This window comes from Dunckerocampus dactyliophorus, chromosome 16, assembly GCF_027744805.1.
Source record: "Dunckerocampus dactyliophorus isolate RoL2022-P2 chromosome 16, RoL_Ddac_1.1, whole genome shotgun sequence".
NCBI classification, from domain to species: domain Eukaryota; kingdom Metazoa; phylum Chordata; class Actinopteri; order Syngnathiformes; family Syngnathidae; genus Dunckerocampus; species Dunckerocampus dactyliophorus.
The window spans coordinates 3,237,218-3,250,394 of record NC_072834.1 but is presented as its reverse complement, the minus strand read 5'-3'; the positions used below and the strand labels follow the sequence as shown (position 1 = coordinate 3,250,394).

At 42.7% G+C, this 13,177-nt stretch overlaps 1 protein-coding gene across 2 annotated transcripts in view; it reads right to left on the bottom strand.

The window, feature by feature from the left end:
* Nucleotides 1-1,378: 1,378 nt before the first annotated feature.
* Nucleotides 1,379-13,177, bottom strand: part of dscama (Down syndrome cell adhesion molecule a) — a 109,826-nt gene continuing 98,027 nt past the window's right edge. Inside the window, exons 24-33 of one of the 2 annotated variants that reach the window (XM_054754731.1) lie at nucleotides 12,146-12,244; nucleotides 11,850-12,038; nucleotides 11,328-11,618; nucleotides 10,643-10,819; nucleotides 9,375-9,405; nucleotides 9,177-9,292; nucleotides 8,902-9,060; nucleotides 7,762-7,959; nucleotides 5,998-6,300; nucleotides 1,379-5,473 (exon numbers count right to left, since the gene is read on the bottom strand). In XM_054754731.1, coding sequence (XP_054610706.1) covers nucleotides 5,094-5,473; nucleotides 5,998-6,300; nucleotides 7,762-7,959; nucleotides 8,902-9,060; nucleotides 9,177-9,292; nucleotides 9,375-9,405; nucleotides 10,643-10,819; nucleotides 11,328-11,618; nucleotides 11,850-12,038; nucleotides 12,146-12,244 — 1,943 coding nt within the window. In that variant the 3' untranslated portion in view covers nucleotides 1,379-5,093. The remainder of the gene's footprint in view (nucleotides 5,474-5,997; nucleotides 6,301-7,761; nucleotides 7,960-8,901; nucleotides 9,061-9,176; nucleotides 9,293-9,374; nucleotides 9,406-10,642; nucleotides 10,820-11,327; nucleotides 11,619-11,849; nucleotides 12,039-12,145; nucleotides 12,245-13,177) is intronic. The other variant, XM_054754732.1, reaches the window with a different exon arrangement.

Sequence of the window (13,177 nt, the reverse complement as noted above, 5' to 3'; positions counted from 1 at the left end):
TATAAAAATCCATGGAATCCCACCAACATTGTTTCCCGCCACCACGGTCAAAGACTGTCTGCTTTCTTCCGGTCGCGTCACGGGAAAGACGTGGGAGTCATCCTTTTATACCAAAACATTTAACAGTGTCTCTGAAACACCCCGACTGACCAAACAATGTGGTAACAAAGAACAACAAAAGTACAGAAACAAACTCAATACAATTTTGGCGCTAACATGTACAATAACCTTTCCCAGGTGACCTTGGTTCACTCGGTCTGTACTATATCCGATATAATAGGGACCCCATTAAAAGTACTGTTCACCCTGCAGTCTGGTTCCCATCCCCCGTCTCTTCACAGATGAGAAGAAGAGCAACCTCCCTCAGGGCCTTGACATCGACATGGATGACCCTGAGACAGAGAAGGCCGCCGTGGCCATCCAGTCGCGGTTCAGGAAATTCCAAAAGAAGAAGCAGGATGTGAAGTCGTAGAAGCCGTGCAGCCTGCTGTGGGCTTCATGTTGCATGCCAATCAAACCGCACCATCAGGGACTCGAAAGGAGGGGTGGCAGGGTTGATGGGGGTAATCAACATGTTGAAAGTGAAAGTCAGTGTACAGTTGTTAAATAGATTGTTGCAGAAAAACATTTTTGGCTGTATTTATTTAGAGGGGGGGCAGGCTGTGAAATCTAAGCGTCTCGGCCAAGAAGGGAAGAATGAAGAATGAAGATGTACGCTGTACGAAGCTTCACTGAGTATTTTATTCAAAGAAGCTTACTAGCGTGTCCCACTGAGATCCAGTATCACTTGATCACTTGGCTGAAATGAGCAGGATGGGAACCCTTTCAGTCTACATGCCAAGCTTCAATCTGGAAGCTTTTTTTTAAAATTCACATTGAAATAATGCTTCTTTTCCATCTATTTTGTTAAAAGGCAAACTCATAAAACAGCTGTAACTTTACATGAACAGGAATCGCTACGTATTTATTTGTGTAGTCAAGTCACTGCAGACAATAAACAGGCAGTGATAAATTAGCAAATGGTTGAATTAATCTTTTTTCATTCATTTATTTTTTGTTTTATTCTGGTTTCTTCACTTTTGACCGTGTCAGGTCAGAAACGCCACATTTCAGCGTGAGACGCTGGACTGGAAGGAGACAACGCCGCCACCTGCCGGTGTAAAACAGAACCACAGCTATAAGTGGCGCTGCCTGAGGATCATTCACGTCCTCACCATCACCTGGGCCTTTTCTTTTATTTATTTATTCTTTTATTTCGCAGTGAAAGTTCAACTATGAGGAAGAGCGACTCTCTGGGGTGATTTATTCACACAAACACTGCTGATGTTCTGCTGCCGTGTCCTTACTTACCTTTGAAAGAAATCAAACATGATTACTATGATTATTGCACTCCTCATTGTTCTGCTTTAAGTCTTTGGAGCGCTTTGTAGTCATGGCACCGTGAGTCACACTCAAGTCTTTGTCTAGTACTCATGAGTCAGTTAGACTTGAGTCTTTGTAGTGGAACAGTGAATGAATGAAATCAAGTCTTCATCCAGTACCCATGAGTAAGTAAAACTTGAGTCTCCGTCAACCGGTGAGTCAGTGAAACTCGAGTCTTCATCTATCGAGTACCCAACAGTAAGTGAAACCCGAGTCTTTGTCGTGGAACAGTGAATTAATGAAATGAAGTCTTCCTCCAGTACCCACGAGTAAGTGAAACTCGAGTCCCCGTCAACCTGTGAGTCAGTGAAACGCGAGTCTTTGTTGACTTCCGATGAGTCATTGAAACTTGAATCTTCGTCAACCCGTGAGTCAATAAAACTTAGGTCTTTGTCAACCCGTGAGTCAGTGAAACTCGAGTCTTTGTCGAGTACCCATGAGTAAGTGAAACTTGAATCTCCGTCAACCTGCGAGTCAGCAAAACTCAAGTCTTTGTCAACTCGTGACTGAGCAAAATTCGAGCCTTCGTCGTGCAACCACGAGTAAGGGAACTCCAGTCTTCGTCAACCCGTGAGTCCCAATTTAGTCCCAAAAAACCTCCCAAATTTTGAACGACTCGTTGATAATTGCCACATCTCTATTGAGGTGCTTCATGTGAAGGGCAGCAACATGAGCATCACGTTTAAATCTCTTTTGCCACATCCAATTCTAATCATAATGGTTGCGTTTGTCTTTGATGTCCCTTTATGATATGTTCTCTCAATTTGAAATGTCTTTTCTAGAGTTTATGTTGATGCCTTGCGGCATGCTAGCCATCGTTGGGTTGCTTGCTGCTGGTTAAATATGGCGTAGTTACGTATTTGCCGTATATTAATATACAGTATATTGACTTTAACCTTCGTCTTTTGATTTGCTGTTATGTCATTTATGTTTTATATTTTTGAGTACAGTTTTACAACATGGCAACCTTTACAAAGTTGTCGGATCATCATCATCATCATCATCATCATCCTCAAAGTCAGCATCGCCGTGGTCATGCATGTCAAACTCGCTTGGGACACACTGGGGAACAGCCATTTTATTAAGCAAATTTCAACTTTGTGTTAGTTTCTCTTTATTCCAGTGCCACCAAAGTGAACACCAAATGTTAAAAAATAAAACGTGACATTGTTAAAAACAAATCATCAGAAAGTTAATCAGAACTAATTGTGGAAATTGACATGAAAGACCTCGCCGAAGAATGGCTAATATTCTTCTCCCTTCGGCAGAGGAACAGAAACACGCCGGGGTAGACCACAAAAAGAATTGAACAAACCAAAAGTAACAATTTCTTATGTTCTTTTTCTTATTATATCATTTTTTTCTGGTATTTCCCATAGATATATGTTTGGTTTGAAGGGGGTGGGGGATCTGCTAGATTGTCTCACATGTGTTCCCTGTGGAGGAGCATTACTGCTAATGCAGCAGCATTAGGTCTACTGAGGCGAGTGAGAGCCCTGAGGACTCGTCCTAGTGCACTGACAGAAGGGGGATCTTCAGGCGGTCCTCGGGTTACCAACGAGCTCCGTTCCGAGACTGTGATGCACGGCGAGTTTTAGCGTAAATCGGGACTTATTCCTAAATGAACTCCTAAGTCAGAGAAGGCATGAAGGGCATGTCTTCTCCTCCCGGATCTCCATGACTCCATGACCCCTCTGGCATTCAATCATCTTTATCCTTAATGATGGTTCATTTTCACTTCCTTAGCTGATGGCTTTCCTTTTCTTTGGCGTACTTGGGCGACATACTGAGGTGCAAAAAGTTAACTACAGTGTTCCCTCGTTTATCGCGGAGGATAGGTTCCCAAAACAGCCCGCAATAAGTGAAATCCGCGAAGTAGCCAACCATATTTTTTTACAATTATTACATACTGTATGTTTTAAGGCTGTAAAATCCATCGCCATACACTTTATACACTTTTCTCAGACAGGCAATAACATTTGCTCACATTTCTCTCTTGCTTAAACACTCCCAAACTTCAAATTTCATTTGCGTTTTAATGATCACGCTACTAGGTTGGACACAAGACATTATTAAGTGACTCGCGTGTATTTCACTCCTCGGACTGACCGTGCCTCGTCGCCCTGGGGCCGTTCTCTGTGGCGTTTGTGTATTCTTGTGAAAACACGCGCCTGTGGTAGTTTCCTCACACGGTTAGCTTCTTCTGTTTCTTCTATTGTTTACAGGATTGGCGGTTAGCAAGCAGCGCACACGGTTAGCTAGTTTGGTCGCCATGACCTTAACAGGAGACGGCACGAAGGAGATTGATTGACAATGGTCTACAGCCAATCAGGACGCAGAAGACAATGGGTGGTGCAGACAGAAGAGAGAGAATAGAGAAGCACAGAACAACACTCAGCTTCCTGCAATGCGATTCTTCTTAAAGGGCCAGGCTCGGCCTGTAACGGTGTAAAAAAAAAAAAAAGTACTAAAATTGCACGAAAAATATTTGCGAAAGGTGAACGGCGATGGAGCGAGGGAACACTGCATTCTTACTCAGTGTGGCTGCTCTCCAGCGAGTCCTGCGTTTACGGACCAAAATGAATGTACGGGAGCGCGTTCGTAACCACGAACCATCATAAGTCGAGGACCACCTGTTTTTGGACACACTTGATCTGGGGGGGGGGGCGCTGTGAAGTGCAAACCCTTAGTTGTGGAAACCCTCCCTGCTCTACCTAACGTCACTCACCACCCTGGCACACAAGCAGTGGCAAACTACCTGAATACATGGCCGGAATGTGTCCAGCCCTGTAAGCACACTCACAACATAGTTACTTTTCATCATTACAGTACAGTATAGAGCAATAGTTTTGATAGACTTTTCTTTTTTTTTCATATTGCACCATCAGAGAATGGGACACAGAGAAAGATCGACAGAGACGCCATTTTCTAATTAAAACAAGATATGTTTGAAGACCATATTAACCAAATCAATTCTTCCCTGTAATATCCACAAATAAAAGTGATTTCTCTTTTTATATATATATATTTATAGTAATAAGAATAATAAATCTTCACATTGGATCATTTCATACGTGTGACAAAATGCTAGGCTGAGCCGTCCAGCCGCGATGGCAATCGTCTTTTTATTGGTCAGCCCCCATGCATCCATAGGAAATAGATGTTGTTTTTTCTTCGTAAAAAGTACCAATTTCAGAGCAGCTGAAAAGTGAAATGATTTCTTTTTGTTCCAGGTTTCATTCAGCGTTTCAGCGTATTCCATCTTCCGCTCCAGAAAAATAAACTAAACCAAGTCCAAGTTCTCAGGCCTTAATAGAACCAATTGGTAATCCGGTTTTAATGATTATCAATAGATGTCGACTTATCGTATTATCAGTATTAATAATCACTCGTAGTATAAAAAAATGAACAACAATCAAATCAAATTCCCTCATTACTTCATTAGTTTGGCTGCAGTCTTTTCTGATGGTTTTTTCATGTGGAAAAAAAGAAATAGAAAGAGGAAAGAAAATAAAGTTGTCAAATAAATAAAAGTAGATTAGTAAAAGTGAGCCCAACCTTCGAGGGCAAGGACGTATATACAGAACTGCGTGGTGAGAGTCCGTTTACTGCACTTGAGTGTTAAGTCCAGTGTTAAAGTGAGTTCTAGTCCCAGCCGAGAGCCCCTGCTGTTATACCAGTGTGTAGGACTTTGCGTACGGGTTGCTGCTCTGTTTGAGATGTCCTCTTGAGTCCAGCAGGGACTCCTGGGAGGTGCTGAGCTTGGCGGCCTGGGCCAGCTCTGAGCCCTCTCTGTGTGGGAGCGTGGCGGCCGAGCCGGGCTGCCACTGGGCGGCGGGGTCCCTGCTGGCCTGTGGGGCCTCTGACGGCGTCGGGGGCGCCATGCGAGAGGGCCGCTTCAGTGAGCGACTCTTCTGGGGCTCCAGACAGGCCTGGCCCATGGCTGCTCTCTCCCCGCTCGCCGTCCCCCTGGATGAGCCCGAGCAGGACATGCCTCGATTTAGCAGGAAGTCCATGCGCAGGTACGGAGGAAGGTGAACCAACTCGCCCCCTGCAGGACAACAAACACAGATGAGTCCAAAAGCATTCCCAGTGACCTTGCAGGTCACTGTCGGGATTCTAAAAACTGTAAAGCGCTCTTTTTTGATGAACAGTCACCTCTTGGCAGCTGCTACTGCCATTTAAATCCAGTGCAGAAAGATGATCTTAAATACTTGACCGTTAGAAACGCTTTGCAATAATGTAGCGGAATTAAAAATACATGGGTTCTGTTTTTTTTCATTTTTATCCTGGTATCGAATAAGTATTGAGAATGGTGGATACACGTGTCTTGGTATCGACTACTGAAATTCCTTCGTGTGAATGCTCTTCTATTCACACAATTGCTCCCAGTGTGGTGAAGGACGTGGAGGATGTTTAAAGTCCACGTTAGGTTACCAAATACGGTTGCTAAGGGTTTTGCTGCCATGAAGACAGCTGTGGTCAAGTACAACGTTAGGGATTCACCAACTGAATCATGACTCTTGAACGGCTTAGAAGTCGATGATGTGAAGACTTTGTGGGCTTTAGCCTCACCCGGTCTGTGGGCCTTGGGCACAGCCATGTTCATGACCCGACTGACGTCCTGAGGCTTGGGCGGGGAAGCAGTGAAGCGGCAGATGCCCGATTCGGACGGCGTGCTGGAGGTCAGGCTGTCGGTGTAGTCGTTGGTGCCGGCGGTCATCTGCTCTGAGGAGGTGTCAGAGATGAAGCATTCGGTGATGGTGAACTTGGCGTGGCGCAGCTGCTCCTCCATCTTGGCGTGCTCGTAGGCTCGGGCGAGCTCTTCGTAAGTGGACGAGGCGCTTTCCGTTGACACCATACTGCTGCGCGCGCGGTCTGGAAATGGGGCAGATGTTAGCGGGGGGCGTTCGTATGGGGGGGTCAGTGGTACACTTTTTAATGATGGAACTCTGTTAACCATGTGATGGTGCTACAAGACCAGGGGTGTCCAAACTTTGTCCAGCGAGGGCCACACAGTGATGCAAGGGCCACAAAGCAACACACGTAAATATGCTAAGAAGTTAAATCCACTTCAAGAACAAACTTCATCCCAGCTTTGTCATAAATGGTGCAAAAGCCTATTACTACTATCAGCCTCACTCTTTGCTCTTTTTCCAATTTTTGCCATTGTTTTTTGTCTTACACTTGTCTTTTTTCATAATAAATAAATAGACTTACTTCTCGTAATATTAAGACTTTATTCCCACAATATTATAACTTTTTTCCCAACCTAATTTTCCAAAAATGACAACTTTATTTTGTTTTGTTTGTGTCTCATAACATTATGACTTAATAAAACAACATTTTTTTCTTCAATATTTCAACTCTGTGCTATAAAAATTACATTATTTTTCCTCAGAAGACTACGAATTTATTCTCGTAAAATTGCGACTTTTTTCTTGCTAGAATACAACTTTTTTCTCTTAATATTTTGACTTTATTCTTGGGAAATTACAGCAGGTTTTTTTTCTATTTCTGTGGTTGTTTTTTATTTTAATTTTCCAATTATTTAAACTTTCTTCTTGCCAATTTTCTTCTTGTAATATAATGACTTTATTTCCATTTCCCAAACTAATTTCCCAAAAATCACAACTTTATTTTCTTTATTTTATTGCAAAAACAACATATTTTTCTTTACTGTTTGGGCTCAATGCTACTAAAAGTACATGATTTGTCCTCATAATATGATTATAATATGTTATAATATGTTAATCTCATAAAATTGCAACTTTTTTTCTTGCTTGAATATCATTTTTTCTTAATATTTTGAATTTTTTCATGTAAAATTACAGCTGCTGTTTTCCATTTTTGTTGCTGTTGTTGTTGTTTTTTTTTTTTAATTTTCCAACTATTTCATCTTTCTTCTTGTAAAGGATGACTTTATTCCCATAATAACTTCATAACTTCCCCAACCTAATTTCCCCAAAATGTTGTTTTGTTTGTTTTAGTTCTCATAAAATGACAACATTTTTTCTCTTTAATAATTCAACTATATGCTACTAAAATAACATATTACGATGTTTTCTCGTAAAATTGGGACTTTTTTTCTTGTTAGAAAATGAATGACTCTTTTCTCTTAATATTTTGACTTTCTTCTTATTAAATTACTGCTGATTTTTTCCATTTTCGCTGTCACTTAAAAAAATTATATTTTTTAGAATGAAAAAAACAGCTGCGAGGCCGCAAATGGCCCCCGGGCTGCACTTTGGACACCCGTGTCCAAGACCTGTTAAACCTACCAAAATGATGTACTGTTCATATCTTTATTAATGAAACCACAGTATAAGAGGCACTGACCTGTATCCTGAGATGGGCTGACGCTGTAGCTGTCACTCTCCTTGTCAACAGAGCCTGCGACTCGGGGCGTGGGCAGCCTCCAGTCAGTGCTTAGCGTGTGGGAAGAGACGGGGGGATGTGGGCGGTTCAGGGTCCACTGGCTGGCGTAGCGATTGCGAGCAGCCGGGCCAGCTTTGGCTGTGCGGCGGGCAGTCGGGTCTGAAAGGAAGAAGGGAACATGAGTTGTTTATGCCGCACAGTACTAATGAATGAATTTTTGATGAATAATATCAGACATGGTTGTCAGCATTCTGTTTCACTCATACACTTTGTGCAGGTTCTGGCTTGTCCTTGCAAACATAGCGAGCCATGACCCCGCTAGCCAAAGGCTTGGCCGCACTATTTTCCTTCTCGACTAATCGGAAGCTCGTTGTTTCGATGAATGGAGTAATCGGGTAGACCGCTAGACGTGTAACATCATAACCTTTTTGGCAGCCTCATTTTTTGTTGTTTCATTTGTTTCTCATTATATTTTTTTTTCTCTCAATATTTTGACTTTATTCTTGTAAAATTATTCCTGACTTTTCCATTTTTGCTGTTTTTCTTGTTAAATTAAATTTTTAGGATTGTGCCACGAGCCAATAAAAGACAATCGCGGGCTGCAAACGGCCCCCGGCCTGCAATTTGGACCCTCCTGTCCTCAAACATAAAGCTCTCAAGTATGACTGAAGAAATGTAAAAAGTGCTCACATTTGAGAGGCTGAAATCAGAGGTTATTGACATTTTTAAACAAAAAAGCGTTTAATCGAATAGCAAAATATTTGGTGATGAATTGATTCATGATTGCAGCTGTAATTTGTGTACCGTGTGGGAAATTTGTACATGTACTGTAAGACCCCATCCAGCTGATAACAGATGAATGAAAACACCTTCCATACTTGCCATCTGCAGCATCTGCATGTGCATTGGGAGGACAAGCTTGACCTCCGCCCCGTCGTAGGGCGACAGTGAGGGCTAAAGTCCATATCTAAGCCCTGGTTCTTGGAATGCATGTGACCATAACGTCAAGTTATACCGTTTAACATTCATTCATTCAAATCAAAAACATGGACAGCCTCCAGCCTCCAACATCATTTCTGAAAGTAAAAAAAGCGTCCGTACTGGACTTACTGGTTCCTGGTCTGGCATCAGACACGTCTACCAGAGGACCGGTGGCCTGGGAGAGGGACTGGTAGTGGACTGTGTGGGTGACTGTGGATGACTTCTGTTTCTGGGTTTCCCCAAAGTCGTTATCAGTCAGTAACACAGTGGACCTGTCGTCTGTAGAGCAGTAACAAGGGGACCAAGCTCAGAAACCAAATATTTGCTCATGGAATTGCTTGCTTCAGACCAACGCATGCGAGGAGGAGTACTGTATGTTTCTGTGATGTCCTTACCAACAGTCTCCATGGTGTCTCTCTCCTCGATGAGAAGCTGAGCTCTGGGAATGTCGATGTGCATTCGGAGTGTTTGCTGCTGCTTGTTGACTGGCTCCGCTGGGCGTGTGTTTTTACTGGAAAGAGGAAACGCTTGATTACAGCCCTTTGACCACAACGAAGCAAAGACATGAAGTTTCTGAAGATGAAGCTTCTTACCTCATGAGCATCTCAGCCAAGCTTTTTGCATCTAGTTAGCAAAGAGAGTAAACAACAGCGTATTAGATTTGTTTGTGTGAAGATAAGCAAAAAGTCACCATGTAGTCAAAAAATGCAGTCTCCCGGTCACAAAACTAGACAAGCACCTCACATTTGTGGCATATCGAGATGCTGATTGGACAGCATTCGCTTGAGGCTGGCCACAATAAAAGGCCACACCAAAATGTGCCGTTTGACTGTGTAATGCTGTCACTGCAAAGTATCGCTGCTCAGTAACACAAATTTACACAGATTTGTGGACAATATTTGAGAAAAAAAAGGCCATTTGGGTCACACTTTACAGCAAGGTGCACAAAAATACAGTAGTTACTGAGGAACTAATGAGGAAATAATAAGGAACTAATGACAAAGGCACATAAATATAGACTAGTTACTGAGGAACTAATGAAGAACTAATGAGGAACTAATGAGTAGTTACTGATGAACTAATGAAGAACTAATAAGGAACTAATGACAAAGGCACATACATTTAGACTAGTTACTGAGGAACTAATTAAGAACTAATGAGGAACTAATGAGTAGTTACTGAGGAACTAATGAAGAACTAATGAGGAACTAATGACAAAGGAACATACATTTAGACTAGTTAGTGAGCAACTAATGAAGAACAGAAAAAAAAAAGAAGAAGCAGAGTTACAATGCCATCTACTGCACAGAGTTGCAATGACAAGGTACATTACCCGTTACTATCGTCCCTCGTTTATCACGGTTAACTGGTTCCAGACCCGACCGTGGTAAGTGAATTTCCGCCAAGCCGGATTCAATGTTAATAAATGGAATATTTTCGTAATTTATGCCATAGAAAACTTCTAAATCTTCCAAATACAAGTTTTAACATTATTAGAGTCCTCATAACACATGTATATTAACCAATATAGTAGATATAATCATAGAAAATAAGACATATTAGACATAAATAAGACAACAAAGAAAAAAAAGAAAAAAACAATAATGAAGAACAGCGGTGCTATCCCGTGGTTTCAACACATTGAATCCCAGTTCGGACTGCGAGGGACAACACAGGACGTGACAAAGTATTTCCAGGGGGTGGCTGCTCTGGACCAAAACTTTCTCTCATGCATGACAGACAAATGCAGTGGTTTTGAAATCATAACTTTTTCACACCGTGGTGTACATTGAAACCAGTAACCGGCCCACGCCCTAACTAGAACCTCAATGTCCTTGAGAGCGCAATCCCAAAATCTTACCTCGTAGTCTCTTCAGCCGCTGCTCACGCCTCCTCCTCCGCAGTACCAGCAGGCTGATGAAGATGACGACAATTCCCACCAACACACAGGAAATGGTCACCATCATCTTCAAACCTTCACCGCCACCGGAGGTGTCCTCGCTCACGTTGGGTGCTTTAACTAGCGGGGCAATGGTACCTGGAAAGACCACATTTTCTTTAGACTGTGACTTGTGTCTTCAAGACCCGGAGGACAAGCAGTCGGCGTGCATGGTACGGTCATTCTTGCAGCGCTGACTGGTTCACACAATGTTGACAATGTCGTCATCTGTCTCAGAAATGCAAACAAACAAAAACAGCCTATTTTAAACAAGCCTTACATCCCGACGTACGTGCTGGCTACGCAGGGAGCCAGTACCCCCATCTTGCAATCCAAGGGTTCAATATTTCTTCAAGTGCATTTCATGCAATGTAACACACTCGTCTTCTGCTCCATTTACTGGAGTGCCTTTCTCAATTTGACAGGTGAACCTGGTTCTGCTCAGGTGTACTTAAGAACCGCTTGTAGCCAAACAGGCTGGAATATGATTGGAATCTGACGTACCAGATGGTTTGTTTGCCAACTTATTTTTTTCTCCACGAAACCATCTGGGCTAGCATGTGGCACACGGCATGGATGTAGTCTGAGCAGTAATGGGTGAACTCACTGCCGTCATAGCTGAGCGTTGCAAACTTGATCCTCTTTTCAGCGTAGCCGGCGCTGTTGTAGATTTTCATCTGCAGCTCGTACCAGGTGGCCTCCTGCAGGTCGTGCAGGATGTAGTTCTTGGTGAGGGAGGTGCGCTGTGCTGTGGTCCATGAAGGCGAGTCCATGGGTCGATACTCCAGTGTGAAGGAGGTGATCGGGCATCCACCGTTGTTCCAGCCGCTCAGGTTGAGCTTCACGCGGGTGGCATTGATGCTGGTGAAGAGCTCCTGTTCTTTGGAGTACTGAGGTTCTGTAGTGATGGAGGGGAGGAATACAACTAAAACTTAAAAAACCAACCAAAAAAACCAAATTTTTATCTGCATTTTGGCCCACACGCAAACAACGTTTCTGTCCTTAAAAAGAAAGCTTTTGGTATATTCTTTTCAAGTCTTGTAACCCCTGAGAAATTTGCACACATGGCAACCATCACCACACATCTGCATTCAGTGGGCTGATTAGGCACCGCAACAAATGAACAAACCTTTCCCATGGGTCTTTGCTTCAATGATTTCGCTGATGCGCCCGGGGCCCACAGCATTCTGGGCTGTGAGTGTGAACTTGTACCAGGTGCCACACTTGAGGTTCTCCAGCCGATAGGCCCGCTCACTTGGACTGATGGCGAAGTTTCCCCACTGTTCACTGTTGTCCTCTGAATATTGTAAAATGTAGCCTGGAACAAAACATGGCTGTTGAATATTCTGAGATGTTGTTAAAAAAAAAGGAACATTCTACTGAAACAAAGACGAGTGTGTGTGTGTGTGCATGTGTGTGTATGACCTCTAATGGAGCTGCCACCGTTGTCTCCAGGTATCCAGGACAGCGTGATGGAAGTTGTGGTGGTCTTGGTCACTGTGAGACGAGGCTGGTCCGGTGGAACTGACAGGAGACAGACATTTACATTTGATAGTCAGGAGGAAAATGGCAACACAGACAGTATAGTAGAATGTATGCGACAAGCTAACTCAACATGTTCCGTATTTTCCGGACTATAAGTCGCTCCGGAGTCGCGCTAGCCAAAAATGCACAATGAAGAAGAAAAAAACATATATAAGTCGCACTGGACTATAAGTCCAATTTTTGGGGGAAAACGTATTTGATAAAATCAGAGACCAAGAACAGACATTTCATCTTTAAAGGCAAGTTATAGTAATAACAATAAAATGGAGGCTAAATAGGCTAATTAACGTAACGTGAATAGCTGGTATATTAACCTAACATTAACAGTTATTCAGATAACTAGAGCCTAAACAACATAACTGGTTTATTTGCAGCTTGTAATCTGAAGAATATGATTTGCTTTTGGGGGGGCATTTGTGTTCTGTCTTTCTCAGTTGTCCTTATAAGTTGATGTTTACGTTGTACATTTTCAGTGGTACAGGAGTGATAGGAGTAGCCAATACTGGAACACAAGCCTAGAGCGCCCTCTCGTGGCTGTCAGTGTGGAAAACAAAACATATATAAGTCGCTCCGGAGTATAAGGCGCAGGACCAGCCAAACCATGAAAAAAAAATATACTATATCCTGCAAAATCATTGAGTAAGCTACAATCTGGTCAAAAGTTACAGGTTTTCACGCAGATTCTCAGATTGTTGTACAATCAGCTCCCCAATATAATACTGAAAAACTCATTTCAGTGACTCCGAGAAGATGAGTATTAGGCATCGGGAGGGAATGAAGTTACCCTCTTATATCCATCATGCTTTTCAAATGACATGTAATAGTCCTTGACAGACAACAACAAAAATGACTCCATAAAATATCCTTGTCTTTTATTTGGTATTTTGTCCTTTTTACAGGCTGCATTTCCTA